The 21017-nt window shown below is 42.0% G+C and overlaps 1 protein-coding gene across 1 annotated transcript; it reads right to left on the bottom strand.

The window, feature by feature from the left end:
* Window positions 1–9728: 9728 nt before the first annotated feature.
* LOC102924406 (pregnancy-specific glycoprotein 22-like) lies at window positions 9729–18128 on the bottom strand. Its single transcript, XM_006975279.2, has 5 exons — window positions 17865–18128; window positions 16218–16577; window positions 13026–13385; window positions 11446–11805; window positions 9729–10416 (listed from the first exon to the last, which is right to left on the bottom strand). The coding sequence occupies exons 1-5, from the start codon at window positions 17953–17955 to the stop codon at window positions 10145–10147; spliced, it is 1443 nt and encodes a 480-aa protein (XP_006975341.2). The 5' UTR covers window positions 17956–18128; the 3' UTR covers window positions 9729–10144.
* Between the last annotated feature and the right edge of the window lie 2889 nt (window positions 18129–21017).

Genomic DNA, 21017 nt, shown 5'->3' with positions numbered 1-21017 from the left:
TTAATCCCTATCCTTTACTTTTCAGGAGTAGAGATATGAGCATACAGGAAAACACATCATTTTGTGTCCAGTAGGTGGATTGAGGAGACATGAAATTATGCAGAAATACTCCAGAGGCAGGTGACTTAGTTCTAGAGTCAAATCTAGCTGCCTATTTGTTTACATTTCCTGGACCAGACATCCCCTCCAGCTGCTGATGACAAAGATTAACATCTCTGAAAAACAGCTCCTCCAGATCCACAGACATCAGAAAAATCCTCCAGGGTAAAGGCACTCTATATGTACCTATAGACAGATAGGATATTCTTCACATCTTCTATCCATGACTTGTGTGAGCCTAATTTGACCACTGTGTTTTCTGTGTCTCCATATTCCAGTGACATCACATATAGTAAATGAATGTTGTCATAGAAAAAAGGTAGGCTAAATATGGCTAAGGACCTGACATTGGGACAGGACAGCTGCCCACATCAGAAATGTCTGTTACTACTTACCTACAGGAGAGAGTTCACTAGACTTAATCCGTGAGGACCTGCAGACATCAGGAGAACCTATGTTCTCTGTCCATTCCATTGGGGATCATGACATTCCTTTACAGTCTCATAAGCCCATCGAAAATTTGGCTAAGTGCCTGGGCACCTGTGCAGCTGAGACTCAGAAGAACATGCCCAGGTGACATAGCCTAACTGTGGCTCTCATGGCAACAATGGTTGGTTCCATGAATCAGGAGATTCAGACAGCTGTAAAATTATTCTTTTCTGTTAGCTCTAACAGGTTAAATTCCAAGCCTTCCCACACTCACCAGCTTACCTAGAGTCAGGATTCTGAGACCATGATCTGGAGCCAGGATGTCCCAGTGGTGGGTCTCCCTTCTATTAGAGTCCATAGTTCCCTCATGTAGAATGTCCATTAGTCCCAAGGTTTTTCTTAGGGCTACATTTATGGTGATAGTCACACAATCTGAGTTTGTTCTGGTTCTTTGGCTAAGTTATGTCACCACACATCCTGCTCTCAGCAGGGTAAATTCAGATGAAAGATTGACATTGCAGTTGATCTTTAGTGGATGTGCCTGTACTAACTGTTTAAACCCTAATGTGGGCTAAAAATAAAATAAAATGAAGTAAAAATTTAAAAAAATATCATGTGTCCATTAGGCTGTTGTATGGCAAAATTCCATTGGTGCACGTTGTTTCTCTGCCACTGTGTGCATGCCCCAGTAAGTTTTGATGGATGGCTATTAAACCTGTACATATCCATAAATGTCATTCACGGTTGTCCCTTTTCATCAGTAACACTCTCTTTATACTGATTTAAAAGTTTTTTACTTTTTTGCTTTCACTGCTATTCCCTGGAAGATTAATGACAAAAAGAATTTCAGACAGTAGTAGCACATGCCTTCAATAACAACACTCAAGAGGCAGAGGCAGGTGGATCTCTGAATTCAAGGCCAGCCTGGTCTATAGAGTGAGGCCCAGGACAACCAGGGCTACACAAAAAAAGGCTATCACAAAAGAACTAAAAGAAAATGAACTAATAGACTATTCTCACATTCAGCTGCATTGTGCAACAGTGATTCTATATAGTGAGTCAATCAGTATCGGTTGGGTACCAGCAGATTGAAAGTAAGGTTAGGAGCTGGATGGAAGGAAGACTCCTTGGTTAAGAGCACTGGATGTTCCTTCAGAGGACATGGGTTCAATTCCCAACACCTTCAGGATAGCTCACCATAACATTTAATTCCAATTCTAGGGAACCCAGACCCTCTACTGGACTCTTCATATATTACATACAGATGGTGCACAGACACACATGCAGGCAAAATACTCATGAACATCATGTAAAATTCTTTTAAAAATTGAGGCCAGGGAATGGAGAGGAATCTTGGTCCCGTTACATCTAATGGAATGATGGGCCTATGTTCTAAGCAGATGTGTTCCTCCCCTAGCTTCAGTGTGAGTGTCTGGGTGGTTCTACAGAATTTGGTGGAGAGAAGCAATGTGACATGGCATCTTTTCAGTTAGTGCTCCTGAGCAAGTCATTTGCCCTGCATAGAATTGTGTTCTCAGATTCTGAACAGTTCAACCCCACTGTTTCAGGTCTGCTCACAATTAAGATTATTTTGTGGATGCAGAATTCCTTCTCTCTTTACTCTACAATCCCTGGGCCATCTCTTTCTAATTTTATTTTATAAGATTTATTTTATTTTATGTATGCATATTGTTCTGTACAAACTGTGTGCAGGAGCCTTCTGGCACCAGGGGACTTTGTGGACTCCCCTGGGGCTGGAGTTACAGAAAGTTGGTGATAAAGCCACCTAATACTGCTGCTGGGAACTGAACTCAGGTCCTCTGGAGGAGCAAAATGTGTACTTAACAACTGAGCCACCTCCCCAGCCCTCCTTTCTCTCTTATTTTCCTCTGTGCAAGGGAAGAATCCTACTGTACAGTTATGGATGTCAGAAAATGTGAGACTTGGGTCTGTCCCAGAATCCTGTGGGATGTGGTGATTGAATCAATGTTTTTTGAGTCTTAGATGGTCTTTTAATAAAAAAAAAAACTCCAGAGCCAAATATCAGGGTGAAAGATGAAAGACCAGAGAAACAAAGCAGCCAGCCACTAGTTCTTACCTCTACAAAATCCTCAGTCTAAAAAGAGAGAGTTCCTGTTTCCTCAAACCTGATATACCTTTCTGTGTCCTGGCACATTACTTCCTGGGATTAAAAGCATGTGTTACAACAGCCTGATGGCAAAGTCAAAGGATTACTTTGTCTGTCTCTTGTTGATCTACATTCATTAATTCAGTGTCTGCCTTTGCCATACCTTCTGCATAATCCAGAAGGGAGGGGTGCTTTGTTGCCATTGTTCCTTGAAAAAAAAAAACATTGTTTCTAGGAATGCCCTGTTTACAGTCACTTTTTAGGTGACCTTGTTTACTACAATTGAAACATGTGACATTACTATTTTTCTTCAAACCTCTGGAAATCACCTCTCCAAGTGTCATCATGGTCATGAGATTCAATATTAGTTGTATCTTGGATCCATTTATTCAAGTGTGCTGATCTTGCCTTTAATAGCCTAATTATCTTTTTGCAATATTTATTAACATTTTCAAAAGCAAGCCGGGCGGTGGTGGCGCACGCCTTTAATCCCAGCACTCGGGAGGCAGAGGCAGTCGGATCTCTGTGAGTTCGAGGCCAGCCTGGGCTACCAAGTGAGTTCCAGGAAAGGCGCAAAGCTACACAGAGAAACCCTGTCTCGAAAAACCAAAAAAAAAAAAAAAAGTAACATTTTCAAAAGCTAGAGGTTCAATTATCTGCCTAGCTTTTGAATTTGGTATCATTCTGTTTACTGCTGAAGACAGCCCTTGTAAGAAATCAGTGAAGGTTTCTTTTGAGCCCTGTATAACTTTTGTAAATGACTCAATTTTCTTTTCTACTTCTTAAACTCTCTCCCAAGCGTTCAAGACTGCCATTTTGGCTTAAAATTAGGGTGTGATTATCATATAATAATTGTCTTTCAGTATCAGCATAATCACCTTCTCCAAAAAGTTGATCTTGGGAAACTTCAATATATCTAGCCTTACATCATTGTTCAATGGTCTTAGCCTCATTTTTCCACCAAGTTTGCCATTATAACTGTGGACCAGCTTCTGGGAGAGCTGTAACTAAACCTCTCCAGTTGTGAGGGATAATTCTATTACAAGTTGGCTATGAATTTAACATCTGCTTCACAAATGGAGAATGCATACCATATGACACTATAGTTTCTTTGAATCTCCTCAAATCTAACATTCTAATCAGCTTTTACATAGCCTTGAGCATTTGGCAGTTCCTGTAAGGTTACTGGATAGATTAAGGTTGGCTTTAAGCCAATGTTAGGCTATTTCTCTGTAACTGTATAATACAATGCTGAGATTGATTCACCTTTAATTTCCTCTCTCTGGGTCTGAATATTTCTACTATCTGTTTTAACAAGTTTTTCTAAAATCTTATCTTGGCACTCATATTAAACAACGTTTTTAATGATAAAACAAAAATGATCAAACAAATAATATTTATAGTTAAGATTGCATCTATCCCATCAACATCCTCTGATCTAATTGTTCCATTTTCAGACTGTTTAATGTATAGTCAAACAGAGATCAAATGCCTTCCATTGTAAAAATGTTTCCCATTTTTTAATGTGGGAAAAAATTCCTCCCTTTAGGAAATCTCAATTGACTCACCAAGTCTACTGACAGTGATGATTCAGATGACAGTATGGCAGCAGCCTGAGGAGGGGTTCCAGAGAAAGCCACAGTGACCTACTGGAGGAGAGGAGAAGCCAAAGAGTCAGCATTCTGCATGGGGGAATGTGCAAAAGCAGCTAATTCTGACATGTTTGGAGCTTGGGCCAGGGAAGTTTGTTACACAGAGGCTTCAACAAAAACTTAGCTAATGGGTTAGGGACTCAGGCCCACTTAGGGTGGAGACTCTGGCTACATGTAGCTCCAGCCTGAGCCAGGGCCTGCAAGGCTACAGGCAAGGGGCTTTTTTGTGAATTCATGCCCCATAAGTTGAATGCCAGATGATGTTCAAATCTTAGTTGGTCTTTTAATAAAAAAAAAAAAACCCAGAGCCAGATATCAGAGTGAAAGAAGAAAGGTCAGAGAAGCAAAGCAGCCAGCCTTTAGTTCTTACCTCAATGAAATCTTCAGTCTAAAGAAAATGGGTTCCTGTTTCATCATGCCTTATATACATTTCTCTACTCTAACATATTACTTTCTGAGATTAAAGGTGTGTGCTTCCCAAACAAAATGAGATCTCAAGTGCTGATATTAAAGGTGTGTAGCACTAATGCCTGACCTCTATGTCTAATCTAGTGGCTGGCTCAGTCCTCTGATCCTCAGGCAAGTTTATTAGGGTATAAAATATATCACCAAAGCTCAGTGTGTCAGCATTCGCAGCAAGTGCCTTTACCCACTGAGCCATCTCTTTGTCCCACCCTGGTGGGATTTTCATTTAGAGAATCACCCTGTCACATTTGGAAAATTCAGTTGTCAAAATATAATGGCTAATGGTGGTTAACTTTGAGTAGGGAACAATCTGACATTTCCTCCTCCTCTTAACATTTCCTGGTCACCAAGAGCTTCCTGCTTCTCAACTGTTATCCCCCTCTGTCCTCTTTGGTATTCTGCAAGCACAAATTCTGCGTCCTCATTCAACCACTTAGGAATTTATAGCTATTCTCTGAGTTCTCCTCTTATTATCCACTGTCAATGCATGGTTACTACAATTTTGTGTTAGGACACAGGTCTGCAGCTTTAGGCCAGATTCCCACACCCTTAATCAGGCCACATCTCCTGCAGCCCACTTTAGGACAGAGTGTAGCAGCTGTCTGTGCTGTGACCTGACTGCTCACAGTTTACAATACCTGGCTTCTCCATGCTTCTTGTCACTTACACAACACTGAATTACATCATATGATGTGAAACATCCCACCACTTATACAAGATTATAAAAGACCAGAACTTTCCTTTCTTCTGGGGATCAAGAAAAGATTGCTCAATGATGTTGTACAGAAATGGAGGATGTTTGATCACTCTCTTGATAGCTATTTCTCATTCTCCCACTCTCTCTAGCTCTTTCTTATTTTTACTCCTTATTTTTAAAGCTTTTAAAAGTGCTTTTTAAAGAATTTTCTACATATATAATATGTTTACATTATATCCTATCCACCCCACCCTCTCCAACTCTACCTTTTCTTAGGATTTCAACTCTTTCTCAACTTCATGGCTTTTTCTTCAACTGTTATTATTACATATATATTTAAGTATAAATCAATAAAATATAAGTACAATCTGATGGGTCCATTTATCATTGCCAATGTGGGATTAGATTATTTATCAGAGGCTCATCTTTAGCGAACAAAGACTCTCCCCCTCTCAGAACTCATCAATTACCTGGAGCTCTTTAAGTAGGAGTGGGGTCTCTTGAGATTTCCCCATGTATCCTGCCATGTCAATTGATGTTGTCATTTTCAGGTCTGTTTATGCAGCCATGTAGTTGAGTTTTCTTGAGTGTACTTTCCCCACAATATATTGAAGATACAATCTCACAATAGACATCCTGGTCTTCTGCCTCTTATAGTTTTTCCCAATCCTCTTCTGAGATGTACTGTGAACCTCAAACAAGGGGGGTGTTATAAATAGATCAGGTTGGAGTGGAAACCCCACATTGTGTATCTTAGTTAGGGCTTTATTGCTGTGAAGAAACAGCAAGGGCATGGCAACTCTAATTAAGATAAACATTTAATCAGGGCTTGTTTACAGTTACAAAGATTTAGTACATTATAGTCATGGCAAAAACAATGATGAAATGCAGGCAGGCTTCATGCTGGAAAAGAAACTGCGAGTTCCATATCTTGAATGTCAGGCAGCAGAAAGAGACTGTGTGCCACACTGGGTTCAACTGGACCATATGAGACTTGAAAGCCACCTCCACAGTAACAAACTACCTCCCAACAAGGCTACAGTTACACAAACAAGGCCATACTTCCTAGCAATGCTATTCCCTAAGGATCCAGCATGCAAACACTGAGTTTATGAGGGATATTCCTATACATAGCACCAAGTATACATTGTTCACTGCATATGGATTCATTTTGAATTTCTTTGGTGGCCTCTGTCTGTGCAAAAAAAAGCATCTTTAATGTAGGGCTAGAGCTACACTTGTCTGTGGGAATAAGGATGTGTATTTAGAATGAACCTAGAAATTAAAATGGTTTAGAAAAATGGCCATTATAGGTTCTCCTCTAGGATCCAAAACATCACTATCCATGTACAGTTGATCTCATTCCAGTACCAGCCATGATGTCCCTAATTTTGAGCAGCCTGAGGTCCAATTAAAGAGTCTTTGGTTATATACAAGGGATAACTGCCACTCTTGAACATTTAGGGATACCTAGCTATGCTGGCCATTGTTGTCATTTGTAGGAATCATGACTGGGTAGGACAATTGATTGTTTTCCTCTGTTGCTAGCTTGTATACAATCTTCAAGCACAATAAGGTCTAGTTCTCAGAGAAGAGGGATCTGCATCAGATAATCAGGCACAGGGGCTATGTGAGTCAGTAGCAGGTCCTGTGTAGTTATATTATAGCTATTAGATTAGTATTTTTATGAGACTTCTGACACTGAGAACAAGTGAATCTCTGACTCTTAGGATCTTTTGTTCTTGTTGAGTTGCAGGGTCAAACACCAATATGATAAGTTTGTTTCATCTTATTATATTTATTTTTTCATGCTTTGTTATTAACCCTTAGAGGTTTATTCTTCTCTAATGAAAAGAAGAAAGGGAGTGGATCCCAATGTTAGGAGATGTGGGGAGAAATTGGAAAGTGTTGGGAGAGGAGAAACTATATACAGTATATATTGTATAAGAAAAAAATCTATTTTCAATAAAAGGAAAAATGTTCATTTTTAAAAGTGATTAATGGCACTGACAATCTTTGATTAAATTAACTTTGTTTTTAAAAGAGTAACATTCTTAACACTCGAAGTGAAATTTGAGAGCTTGCTATCAAATTTGAGAATTTTTCAGATTACTAAAATTTCTCTGACTACTCAATAGTGAGGGGGTTAAATGGAGAGTGAATTCTGTGAATGATACAAATGCCTAGAAGTCCAGACAGAGTCTTCAGAGATGCAAGCATGAAAGAGATTCTGAGAATAACAAAACAGATTCTAAGAATAACTCGTAAGACTGAAACATTTGACAAAAGTAAACTTTTTTTGTCATGAAAACAGACAAACTATGGGTAGTGCATTAGGGGCACATGTGAAAAACCACTGCCAACTCAGTACTCAGTGAGGGCACTGATGCTTTCTCTCTAAGACCAGGATAGCAACAGAGACGCTGTTGTGGCCACTTTTCTGCGGTATTCTCACAGGCAGAGCAATTAGGCAACACAAATAAATAAAGATGAAGTTGGCCAATTAATTGGCTATAAAATAGATATGGAGATTACATGAAGTTATTTGTGGAAAATCCTAAAGATTCTACAGAAGTTTTTGAAAGTAGTAAACAAATATACCCATCTGAGCTCTACTACTGTATGTTAATACTGCTGCAAACAATTAGATGTCCTGTTTGTCACATGCACAGAGAAGCTAAGTAACAAGGAAGACTCAAGTGAGACCCATGCATCTCCCTGAGAAGAAGAAGTAGAAAAGATTTTGTGGATGGATGGGAGGGAATGTGGGGATGGGAAGAGGAGGCAACAGGTGGGGGAAGGTGTACTTGGAGTAATCACTGGAAAGGTGATGCATTTTGGGAGCAATGTGAAAAACTACTAGAGTGGAAACTTCCTGGAATCTATAAGAGTGACCCTAGTAAAGACTCCTAGTATTGAGGGAAGGTAGCCTGAACCAGCCATCTTCTATAACCACAGAAGACTTCTAGCAGTGGGACTGAGACACGAATCAAGACACAAAACATTCGACCTACAATCTGTCCTTCCTGAAAAACTGGTGTACTGGTGTAATGGTGAATCAGAACTTGTGAGAGTGGCCAACCAATGACTGCACCAAATTAAAGCCCATGCCATGAGAGGAAGCCCAGGCCTGACACTGCCTGGATGGCCAGGAACCAGAGGTGGGACAGCCCAGAAATTCAGAATAGATCAAAACATGACTGGAAAAACATTTCAATGGAATGACTACTAAAAATATTTTGCTATATTAGTAGATCAGTGTCCAGCTTAATAGTCATCAAAGAGGCATCATCCTACAGAATATGGTAACTGATACAAAGACCCACAGCCAAACACTTGGCAGTGCCAGGGGAACACCACAGAATATGAGAAGGAAGGATGGTGGGAACAAGAGGGATCAAGGACACTATGAAAACAGAACACAAACAATTAAGCAAGGCTTAGAGAGGATCACAGAAACTGAAATGATAATCACAGACCCTGAATGGGCTTTTCCTTGGGCCAGAGCATGTAATTTATAATGATGTAGATGGGCATTCTTGTGGAACTCCTAAGAGTGGAAGTGGGGACATCTCTGACTTTGTTGCCTGCACTTTGGACACTTTTATTCCTACTGGGTTGCCTCTTCCAGCTCTGATATGAAGGATTATAGTAAGTCTATTATTACTTGTTATGCCACGTTCTATAAATATCCATGAGAGACCTGCTATTTTTTGAAGAGAAACAGAAGAGTGGACGTGAGGTAGAGGGGAAGTGGGGTTTATGGAGGAGTGGAGGGAGGGGAAACTTTGGTCAGGATGTTATAAATGAGAGGGGAATTAAGAAAGGAAAGAAATACATATTAACAGGAAACACACTCATATGTAAGGTCCCACTGTGAATGCCACTCTCAGGATGGAAACAGTATGATCTGCCCTTGCATGAAGGATTTTACATCTGTGTATCAAACACACTGTGAATTATGGCCTTTTAGAAACCAGCTATGTCCACAGTGAAACGTGGACAGACCTTTGTCCTGTTACTTTTCCTCACTTCACATGGATGACTGGTGTACGGGTAACATTGGGCCTAGGTGAGTTCGTTAAACAGGGAATGTATTTAAGTATATGAGAGGATGTTTTTCTCTAAGCAAACAATGTATCATTTTCACAGCAGACTCAGAGTATCCAAAACTTTGAGGGCTATTGAAATGAGTTTCCATAAATATGAGGGTTTGCTTTATATTAGAACCACAAACTAAGCTCTTAAGATCTTCGAATTTTTGTTTACCATATTGATGTCTTTATTTTTCTTTTTTTTTTTTTTTTTTTTTTTTTTTGGTTTTTCGAGACAGGGTTTCTCTGTGTAGCTTTGCGCCTTTCCTGGAACTCACTTGGTAGCCCAGGCTGGCCTCGAACTCACAAAGATCCGCCTGCCTCTGCCTCCCGAGTGCTGGGATTAAAGGCATGCGCCACCACCGCCCGGCTTATTTTTCTTTTAAGACAACCTCCCTTTAAATCACAGCCCTCCCTTGTACACACATCTATCCCAGGATTATAGGCATGAGTCACCATTCTGGCTGTACCTGAGTAATAACAAATCATTTTTACCACATAACTTTTCTCCATGTTATACCCCATGGATAAAGAAATGACAGCATTCTTCTGTGGGATGAGAGGAGAGGTCACTCACTCATCATGGCCAGGAGACTGGGAGACTGGTCTCCAAACTGAATTGGTTGGAAACCTCACACTGATACTCTCCAGCATCCTCATTCCTGACAGGATCTATTCTGAGTCCGCACTTTGTTGGGGACAGAGTCATCCTCTCTGTGAGCTGCAGATTCTTTTTATTGAAGATCCAACGGATAGAAATGTCAGTGTCACGTGAAATGCAGGTTAATGTCACAGATGTGCCTCCTGTAACTGTGGTATCAGTGATTCTCACAAAGGGCTGTGTCACATGCTCTGTGAAGAAACAGAGGAGAGTACCAAATGACAGCAATTTAGAGAGTTCAACCAGGCCCTCATTAGTTTATACTTTGTAAAGCTTTCAAGGGGCAGAATTAGGAACTGTAGCTATAAACATATCTTATGCTTTGGATCTACCAGCCAAGGACTGTGTGACCCTGATTCAGGCACTTTTTCTTGTCTCACTTTCCATGTAATAGGACACACAGTCCACTATCATTCTGTGTCCATGAATTAAGCTTAGTTATGAGCAATGGTGTGAACTTGGGATGGGGAGCTGCTCACATCAGCAACATCTACTACTATTGACCTGCAGAAGAGAATTTCCTTGCCTGGACACTGAGATGAAGGAGGAATCTGGAGTATCTGCCTCCTCTGTTTCTTTCCTTGGTGCTTTGACCTTCTTGTGAAGTCTCAGAACAATAGGCTAATGCCGCAAACACTTGTCCACTGAGACTCAGGAGGAGGAGAGGCACAGGTGACCTACTTAATTGCAGCTGTCATGGCAGTACACAGCTGGTTCTATACTCTGTGGGATAGTCAGTCCCATGACTTGGACAGTCAGTAAAGCCTTGTTCCCTGAAAGCTCTCACAGGATATCTGTAGTAACAATTAGAAAAAGCTGCCCAATGTCACCTTGTGTCCAGTCATGAGAAAAGTTTTGAAGTCAGGGCTTTCTGGTGTTCTCTGTGAGGACCCTATGGCTTCATCAGTCAGGGCCTGCCTGACTCCCAAAAAGTCTTTCTGGGGCCATGTGCATGATGAGAGCTCCAAGGGTCTGGGCTGCAGCTGACATCCTGGGGCTTTTACCCAGCACAGGTCCACTTCTTTGGAGGTAACAACATGTGAGGGGTTCAGATCTATTCTAATTCATCTAACTATATGTGTCCTGTACTTGGGACCCAAACCCTAGTGGGGAACGCAATGAACTGTGGGTGAGAGCAGGCACAGCTCAATCCTGAAAGTTTAGTATATGAAGTAGAATAAGCCATGTCTAGCAGTTGGAGACCATAGAAAATCACTTACTCTGTACGTAAAATTCCACATGTATTTTTTTATAATTGAAATCATTGGTTAAAATTTCTAGTGTGTATATTCCTGCATCTTTTTCAGTGACATCCTGGAGCATCAGGGAACCATTATTGTACAATATCCATCCTCTTCTGTGGGCAGGCCCCCAGGAGATGGAATCAATGATTTCGACATATTCTACAATTTTAAGGTCTGGGTTCCTATTCTTTGATTTGTACCAGAAAAATGCTTTCAGATCTTCTGGAAGATTATGGACTTGGAGAAGTACACCTTCACCTTCAGCAGCATATCGAGGCTCTGGTTGGATGATGAGTTGAGAAGAAGTGAGAGCATTACAGAACACAGAAAGGGAAGCTGTGAGGGAAGAGAAAAAAGTCATCACAATGGGGATCACTGTGCTTGATGAAAAGATGGTGACCTCCATCCTGAGAAGATGGATTCAGCACTCAGCCTAGAGGTGCAGGTGTGTGTGTGTGTGTGTGTGTGTGTGTGTGTGTGTGTGTGTGTGTACCCCACTTACTGAAGGGCAGAAACATGACCTCCTCCTTCCCAACAGTGCCCCTGAAAGTGTCATGTCCAATGCATGGAATTGTCCCCTTGCATTTCTACATGGCTGCTCCCTCACTGCCATCAGTCAGACACTGCACATACTCATGCACACTGGGGTTTGAGATGATGCCTTCCCTGAACTCAACAAGCCTGGGACTTCCACTTTCTAGGTTTTTATTCTTCATTTTCCTTTGAGTCAACACTCAATCCCTGACCCCACCTAATAGATGCACTTGCTGCTCTGTCAAGTACCCCTTAGGTCTGGGGCTGTGTAGGGCTGGGAGCAGTCTCATCTTCAAGGCAGTCTTGGGTCTTCAAAAGGCTTGGGTACTAGGCTGGCTGCTTTTATGTCAACTTCAAACAAACTACAGTCATTTTGCTAGACAAGGTCTGAGTTGAAAACACTACCACCAAACTGGCCTGTGGACAAAAGTATAGTATATTTTTTTAAAGTGGGCATTGATGCAAAAGAATTGAGACAAATGTATGCAGTTCAAGCCCTGGGCCAGGAGTCCTAGGTGATGTAAGAGAGCTGGTTGAGGAAGCATGAAAAGCAACCAATAGGAAGCACTGCTCCATGGTCTCTGTACCAGTTCCTGGAATTATTTATGACACTCAATTTGGAGCTAATAAATACCCAAGTTTGACATGGATGTTTTGAAACCATTGTTCCCTATCAGGTTTGTTAGAGCAGAACACTAGAAAAATATGCTCCCCTGGGTCACTTTAGTACAGCCTTGAAAAGATGACAGGATTCAGGTCTCCCTGGTCTAGAGCCCCAAGAGCCTGGGCTGACTCTGACATCTTAGGCTGAGTTACTTTCCATCAAGGTCTTCCATGATGCAGGTGGAGTCAGAAGATAGAAGATGCTCTATGGTCTTTTGTCTCTACCAGTGTGTTCTGCACTAAGTGCTCAAACCTCCCCATGTGTACACTGGGCAGAGGTAAGGGAGAACAGGGCAGCTATGACAGCCCTATGTGTCTAAGCACCACCCAGAGCTGAACAGTCACAGAGAGTCACTTACTGTCCACCTGGAGTTGCATTCGTGCTTCTTCATTTCCCATGTCTGTTCTCAGAATTCGTAGAGTGTACAGTCCACGGTCGTTCTGAGTGACACTGTGAATAAGCAGGGATCCATCACTGTACAGTGTCTCCCTGCCACTGTATGCAGGTCCCCACAGAGTTGGTTTCCTGCCTCGTATATGTCGGATAGCCAAAAGGTTCTTGACTCCAACCATTCCTTTGTACCAGGAAAAGTCTACAATATTCTCTGGGGGATTGCGAACGAGTAGAAGAACACTTCTCCCTTCAGCAACCTTGGGTGGCATTGATTCAATAGTGGGCTGGGAAGAGGCAGCAAGGCGCCCACACTTCCATAGGAAGGCTAGAAGGGAAGAGAGAGATCCATTTAAATTCAGAATTTTGTATTTGACTAAGCTGAGGCCCCGTGTCCTGAGCAGCTGTGTACATTGTGAAGCTGAGGTTTTGTGGGTGAATATTGCCCTACGCTACTTGGTAGAGGTCTGCACATGACTTTCATGTTCTCAGTGTCCCCACACTTGTCATTTCCACTACAGAGCTCTATTTCTTCAGTTGTCAACATGGCTCTGACTTACTGCCATCAGATCCCTAATCACATTTACACTGGATTGGTATTGGGGTGATGCCTGCCTGACCTCTTCCCCTACAGACCCTGTGTCTTCACTCTCTGATTTTGCTGTTTTTCTGCTCCTCTTGGAGTTGCAGCCAACACCTGAATCACTATCTAGCTTTCTATACTTCAAGTCCACTCAAACTGGGATATCATAAGAACCATAAGTTTTCTTGTATTTTTTTAAATAATGCTTATTTTTTTCAGATACATGAATAATATCCCAGAACCCTGTATGCCCATGGACTTATGTAAGACACTCATAGGTTTAGGGATACAGTATTGAATCATTCTATTTGCTTTGATTTTTTTACCCTTGTTTACATATTATAGTTGTTTGTGAGTAGTGTGTGTGTGTATGTGTGGGTTCAGGACACAGTATTTAAGTGCAGGTCAGAGGAATTCCATTCATTGGACTCAGCTAGACACACAACAAAGCAAATGCCTATATTCATTGAATCATATCAGTGATCCACACCAGCTTAATTTGGGGGGCCATCAAACTGAGAGCATTAATCTTCAGAATATTGTGGTCATGCTGACTAATTTTATGTAAGAACAGTGTCTTCCCTATGCTTACTGTTTAGTTTTCAGTGAGAGCATCCTAAAGCTGAGCCTCTCTCCCATACTATATTTTCTACCCTACAAACACTGAGACAATACTCTTGTCCTCGTACCACTCAGGAGGCTCCATACAGTATATTAGTCCTGTCCTCTAACAAACTGTCACTTCCTTGTCTCCTCATCTGTAGGCAGGGGCCCCTGAGATGTGGTGCACCCTTTGCAAAGGAGTACAAAAGGGCCTCCATTGTCTCAGTAGGCTGATCTGTCATCCCTCTGAGGAACTTCAGCTCCATCATAGCTCCCAAGCTCTGCTGTCCTTCCCCCACCTGAGATGAGCTTCTTCCCAGGAAGGAGAACCTCCCAGAGTCTGATGGGCTGGGGGTGGGTCTGTGTTCAAAACACTGCTCTTTCCCTCCAGTTTCAGTGCTGCCCCATGTTCCTCATTCTCTATGTTTCTGTCCACTAGAACACAGAGAGAGTCAAGGGTAATGATCATCCCTGTGACATGAGACAATAGTGGCTGACTCAGGGACTGCACTCTTTTGTGTCCTGGCCTAGGTCTGTAAACAGCAAAACAGGGTAGAACTGCACAATCATGTGACAAAGAAACCCAGCTGGACACCCAGTCTGCCCTGAGTTTTCAATGCTCTGCAAACAGGGAATTTGCTCTCAGCATTAAGGTGACAAAACTGACTTTGAGGCTCCAGAGGGACCAGGAGAGTGATGTGTGGGGAAAAAGAACAAAACTGCTCTCATTGGAGCCTCCATCAGACTGGGTTCTGACCTAGGTCAAAGGTCCAAGATGTGTCAGGAGTCACATCTTGGGTGTGAGAGGAAGTGACCTGATTTTTGGGAAAGGGCTGTGAGCTCCTTCATCCTGTGAAGGATTTTTAAGATCGTGCTCCCACTTCTTCTATTTGCTGAGCTATGCAATCAGTCTGCACATTTGCTCCATGATCTTTCTGATATGCCTTAGACCTCTATCTAGTTGATTTCCCTTGGATATTGTGTATTTCACAAAGGAAATGCATAACATGTGGGAAACAGAACATGATCTCCTAGCAGTGTAGCAGACACATTAAGCAAATTGTAGGTATGAGAATGCTGTTACTATCATTTCCAAGTCTATAAAAATGGATGGAACCAGGCTACTAGATAAGTTCCTGATTCAGGAAAATACTTCTCTGTCAGTTCATTGTTTGTCATGATGACATCCCTGGTGTTCAACAGAGAAATTACAATTCCTGTCTGAGAACCTGTCAGATCAGCACAGCCTGTAGCCACTTGTCTGCAGAAGAGAATTCCCCAAGCTGGACCCAGAGGACAAGCACTTGTCAGGAGAAACTGTGTTCTCAGTCCCTCTCCTTGGGGACAATAAGCTTCATGTGAAATCTCATATGCCTAACAAAATAGGTAGTTAATGACCTGGACATCTGTTGAGCTATGCTCCCCTGCTGATTCCCTGAAGAATATGGCCAAGGGACATAGCTCAACCAAGGCCCTCATAACAGCACACTGCCTAGTTCCACACATCACAAGACATGGACTACTTAGGAGCACTATTCTCTGCCTTCAGGGAGTCAAAATGCAACACTTATAAAATGTTTCTCATGGACACCTATAGTTGAGTCTGGGACAGAGATCTGGAGACAAGGTGTCTTGGTGCTCACATCTCTGTGAGGATCCCATGTTTTCCTCAACCAGGCACAATGTTGATTCCCTTGATGTTTTTCTCAAGGAAACATTCCTGGTAAGAACACCCAGAGTCTAGGCAGAAGCTGATAATCTTGGCTGTATTACTTACCATGCATCCACCTATATGCAGGGTGAAGTCAATGAAGAATGTGGATCTATTGCCATTATTCTGTATCATATATTTCTTCCACTAAATGCTCAAACCCCAACACAGGCCATAGAGAATGTAGGCCCAGACTTCCCTCCTGCATGTGTCCAGTGAAATGAACCTCACCCAGCTCACAGAGTTTACAATTCATTACTTACCAGACACGTGAAAGTACGTGGATGTTGTTGATACAGTTTTTCCATGTCTATTATAGGTTCGTAGGGTATAGATTCCTGTGTCCTTCTGGGTGACATTTTCGATTAACAGGGATCCATTATGATATATTGTCTCTCTATCACTGTGCACATGTCCTGGCCCACTTACAGTATTGTCCATTGTATACATTGCAATTCTTTGTGTCATATTTGTTAGCCCTTTAAACCAGGCAAAGGTTGTAAGATTCTTTGGCAGATCATGGACAAGGAAAAGGACGTTTTCTCCTTCAGCCACTTGGAGTGGAAGTGACTCAATAGTCACATGGGCCATGGTGGACAGGTGCCAGGAGGTTAAGAGGGAGGCTAGAAGGGAATTGAGAAAAAATCACCAACATTAAACAGGTGTGATCATCACACAGCTTTGGTGTGTGAGTAGGGAGTGTTGACCCTCCTTTGCAGGCATGAGCATCAAGACTTCCATTGACTCACAGTGTCTGAGTGTGTCAGTAACTCTCTTAGGAATTCACTGCTCTGGTATCTGCCTGGTTTCCCCCTCAGTGTCCCATATCCTTTCTTACAGAGAGTAATTAGTGTGAGAAACAATGTCTCTCTGAACTCCTCCTCTGGAAAGTCTTCACTTTCTGACTTTTCCTCTGTTCTCTTTGTAATTCTAGTCAACACTTGGCCTCACCTTTTAGATATACCAACATCAAATCCACTAGATTCAGAGATTTTTGTTTGTGTGTTTGTTTTTTGCTTTGGTTTTGGTTTTGGGTTTTTGAGGGAGGGTTTCTCTGTGTAGCTTCGGCTGTCCTGGAACTTGCTCTGTAGACCAGGCTGGCCTAGAGCTCACTGAGTTCAACTGCCTCTGCCTCCCAAGTGCTAGGATTAAAGGCCTGAGCCACCACCTCCCATCCAGAATCAGGGAATTGTAATGAGTCTGAATTTTTTGGAAGGTTCATTTCCTGAAAAAGACTCAGACACAAGTGGATAAAGGAAAAAAAGAAAGGAAGGGAGAAGGAATGTGACTCCGTGGATTTATCTTCATAGTTCCTAGGTTTGGAGCTTATGACAATAATTATATTCAAATGTGAAATAAATGATTTTGGATTTACTTACATAAGTACATGTGTATATTTGTGAAGGCTGGTGTCTCCTTTTGCACATATAAAGATGTTTTTTACAAATATGTGTGGGGGCACATCTGTCAGGGTGTGCATGAGCGTGATCATGGCACAGGACCTATGTGGAGGGCATAGTAGACCCTGCAGGAGTCTGTTCTCTATCTACTGTGTGGGAGCTGAGGGTTTGTTTTCAGGTTGTCATATCTTCACACACTGAGGCATCTCACTAACCCTCCCCTGTTTGATTTCTATTTGGAGGATCACACTGCCATGTTTGGGAACAGCTGTCTTCAGAACATTGCAGCCAATGTAACTCACTGTGAACACGGAGTGTTTGAGCCTTCTCCCTTACCATCGTCACCTGCTGTCCTCTGAGAGCTTCAGGCTGCTGAACATCTGTCCCTCACTTTACCTTCTGCCCCGTGACTGCAAACAGAAACCTTGAGTCTCTTCTCAGGATCCTGACTTTTTAGGATACTCCAGCCTGCTTCCAAATTCCCCTCCCCCACACAGTTGGTATACTGACCTGTGAGCCAAAGCCCCTGCCAGGGGGTACACCCCTTCCAGAGAAGCACAGAGGATTCCCCCATCAATGCTCTCACTTGCTGTCCTTCCATCTGAGAAGAAGAGCCTCTCACCTCGAACACAGACCTCAGGCTCTGCTGTTCTTCCTCCTTATGGGCTATGATTTTTCTGAGACAGGAGCACTTCCCAGAATCCAATGGGTTATGAGTGATGTGACTTGAGTCCAAGGCACTGTTCTATCTCTTCCACTCTCAGTGCTGTCCTGCATCCTCTCAACTTGCCTTTATGTTTCTCCTCCAAGCAACTCATTGAGCAACAAGGCTGATAAGCATCCCCATGCCCTTAGAGAACAACAGCTCATCCCAGCCCTGACATCTGCTGTGTCCTTGCCTTGGGACTGTCAGCACCAAAGAGGAAGCCTCCATCATGTGTATGTGACCTTGTGACACAGAGATCCAGCTGAATACCAAGTCTACCCTGTGCTCTCAATGCTCTTAGAAGGTGATATTTACGTAAAACCTGCAGGAAGTTGACAGAAATGTCTCTGAGGGCTGGGAAGAGATTAACTGAGTGATGACTAGGGATGAAGATCAATCCTTTATCACTAATGTCCCAAGTCAAATTAATGATCCAGGACAGAGCCCCAGGAACAGTTGTATGAGGAGTATCATGTGCTGGAGAAGAGGTGACCTGTGTGTCCTTGAAAGGACTATGGGTTCCCTCTTCCTATGGATGACTTCAAGGCAATATTCAAGCATTATGTGTTGGGTGTGCTTACGTCCTCACTGATCTTCCTAGGTCACCTTTGCCCTTTCCTGAATGATTACCTACTGGTAATCTTTCTTGTCTTCCCCTATGAAAGATGCCAGCAGGAAGGACACATTCAAAGTCCCCATGCAGAAAGATGTTCTTAGACAAAGGAAGGATAAAGTAGGTCAGAGCAGGGTCTAGGGAGGGAGTTCAAGGTTAGCAGGGACAGAGACTGAAAGCAGTCTGCTAGATGATGGGTCAGGGGAACAATTTCAGAGCATTGAGCATATGCCCTGCTATTGCCCCCTGGAGATCACTAGGACAACTGTAATGTTATGTCAAGAGATACAACAAGCATGGTCAAGAAGCCAAAAGTGAACTTCCCTGATAAGTTAGGTACAGGTAGGATACAGGGCCTGTCATCACAATCCCTGTGCTCTTCAGGACTCCTATTCCCTTCTACTGTAAGATGGGTCTAGACGTGGTTCAAGATTTGTCCTGGGAAACCCTGGACTAAAGTTAGAAGTGGTATGAATCCAGAGGAAGGGCATTCTCAGAGAAGCCTTGTGCTCAGGAAATTTTGGAGGAGAGAACTGGGATATTTCTCTTGAGACTAAAAGGACAGGGGAAAGCTGGGCATGGTGGTGAATGTGTTTAGTTCCAGCACTAAGGAAGCAGAAGCAGGAGGGTCTCTTAGATCCAGGACAGATTTGTTCTAGGACAGCTGGGGTTACATAGAGAAATCCTGTCAGGTTAAAAATAAAAAGGAGAGGACACTAATTTATGGACTGAACATGCACCATATGTCCATACTATCTAAATACTACTTTCTCTTTGCTCAGAGGGTGCTAAGGAGGTTTGATCTTGAGTACAAATCACATTGATTCAAATAGACCTGTCTTCAATATATACTATTCTATGTTTCTCTTGCTGTTAAAAAAAACACTCTGAAAAAGAGCAGCTTATGAGAGTAAAGTCCATCTTCCTATTGGGGCTGTGTTATATTGTAGCAGTGAAGGAAGTCAAGGCATAATGCTTGCTGCTTGCTGTCTCATTCACATGCCCACACTCTGGTTGAACTTAGCTAGCTTTCCTGTACAACCAAGAACTAATTGCTTAGTAATGATGCTACCCACAGTGGTCTAGGCCTCTTGTATGAATTAAGATATTCACTCACAGAAATCTACAGCCTAATCAGACTTGGTTACACCTCTGTTTTCTTGTTGTTGTTTTGTTTTGTTTATTTATTTATACCACAGTTTCCACTCCCTCCTCTCCTCCCAGGCCCTCTGCCCACTCCCCTGATTTCCCTTCATCCACCTGTTTAGTTTTATGCCAATACAATATGGTTTTTCTTGCTATAGCTCTATAGTAGAGCTTCAAATCAGGAATAGTGATACCTTGAGAAGTTCCTTTTTTGTACATGATTGTTTTAGCTACCTCAGGTTTTTTTGTTTTTTTCCATAAGAATTTGAGTATTGTGTTTTGAAGGTCTGTAAAGAATTGTTATGATTTTGAGCTGGGCGGTGGTGCATGCCTTTAATCCCAGCACTCGGGAGGCAGAGGCAGGTGGATCTCTGTGAGTTTGAGGCCAGCCTTGTCTACAAAGTGAGTTCCAGGAAAGGCATAAAGCTACACAGAGAAACCCTGTGTAGAAAAACCAAAAAAAAAAAGGAATTGTAATTTTGATGGGAATTGCATTAAATCTATAGATTGTTTTTGGGAAGATGGCCATTTTTACTATGTTAATCCTAATGATCAATAAGCATGGGAGATCTTTCCATCTTCAATGTCTTTCAAAGACATGGAATTCTTGTCTTAAAGGTCTTTCACTTGCTTTGTGTCTTAGTTAGGGTTTCTATTGTTATGAAGAGAAACAATGACCATGGTCACTCTTTTAAAGGAACCTATTTAATTAGGGTGACTCACTTACAGTTTCAGAGGTTCAGTCCATTACCATCATAGCAGAGAGCATGGCAGTGTGCAGACAGATATGTGTGTGTTTAGAAGTAGCTGAGAGTCCTACATTTTCCAGGAAACAGGAAATGGTCTGTCTGTCACAAAAGCAAAGCTTGAGCAAAAGAGACCTCAAAACCCACCACCACAGTGAAACACTTCCTTGAACAAGGTCATAACTATTTCAACAAGGCCACACCTCCTAAGAGTACCACTTTGGGGGCCATTTTCTTTCAAACCACTACTATTGGTTAGAGTTAGACTGAGTTACTTTCTATTCTTTGTGGTTATTGTGAAGGGTATTTTAACCCTGATTTTTTTCTCAGCCCATTGATGATATATATATATATATATATATATATATATATATATATATATACAAATCATCAATGGCATATATATATATATATATATATATATATATATATGAGAGCTTTATATATATTTA

This window comes from Peromyscus maniculatus, chromosome 1, assembly GCF_049852395.1.
Source record: "Peromyscus maniculatus bairdii isolate BWxNUB_F1_BW_parent chromosome 1, HU_Pman_BW_mat_3.1, whole genome shotgun sequence".
In the NCBI taxonomy this organism is placed as follows: domain Eukaryota; kingdom Metazoa; phylum Chordata; class Mammalia; order Rodentia; family Cricetidae; genus Peromyscus; species Peromyscus maniculatus.
Note: the sequence above shows the minus strand (reverse complement) of the source record. Positions and strands in the feature narration are given on the sequence as shown.

What these genes read in the sequence shown, in the direction of transcription:
- LOC102924406 (XM_006975279.2), bottom strand. Translation starts at nt 17,955, where the DNA reads ATGGAAGGACAGCAAGTGAGAGCATTGATGGGGGAATCCTCTGTGCTT. An exon ending in CACGTACTTTCACGTGTCTG is followed by an intron (nt 13,386 to 16,217) that starts GTAAGTAATGAA and finishes CTTCCCTTCTAG; the next exon opens with CCTTCCTATGGAAGTGTGGG. An exon ending in AATGCAACTCCAGGTGGACA is followed by an intron (nt 11,806 to 13,025) that starts GTAAGTGACTCT and finishes CTTCCCTCACAG; the next exon opens with CTTCCCTTTCTGTGTTCTGT.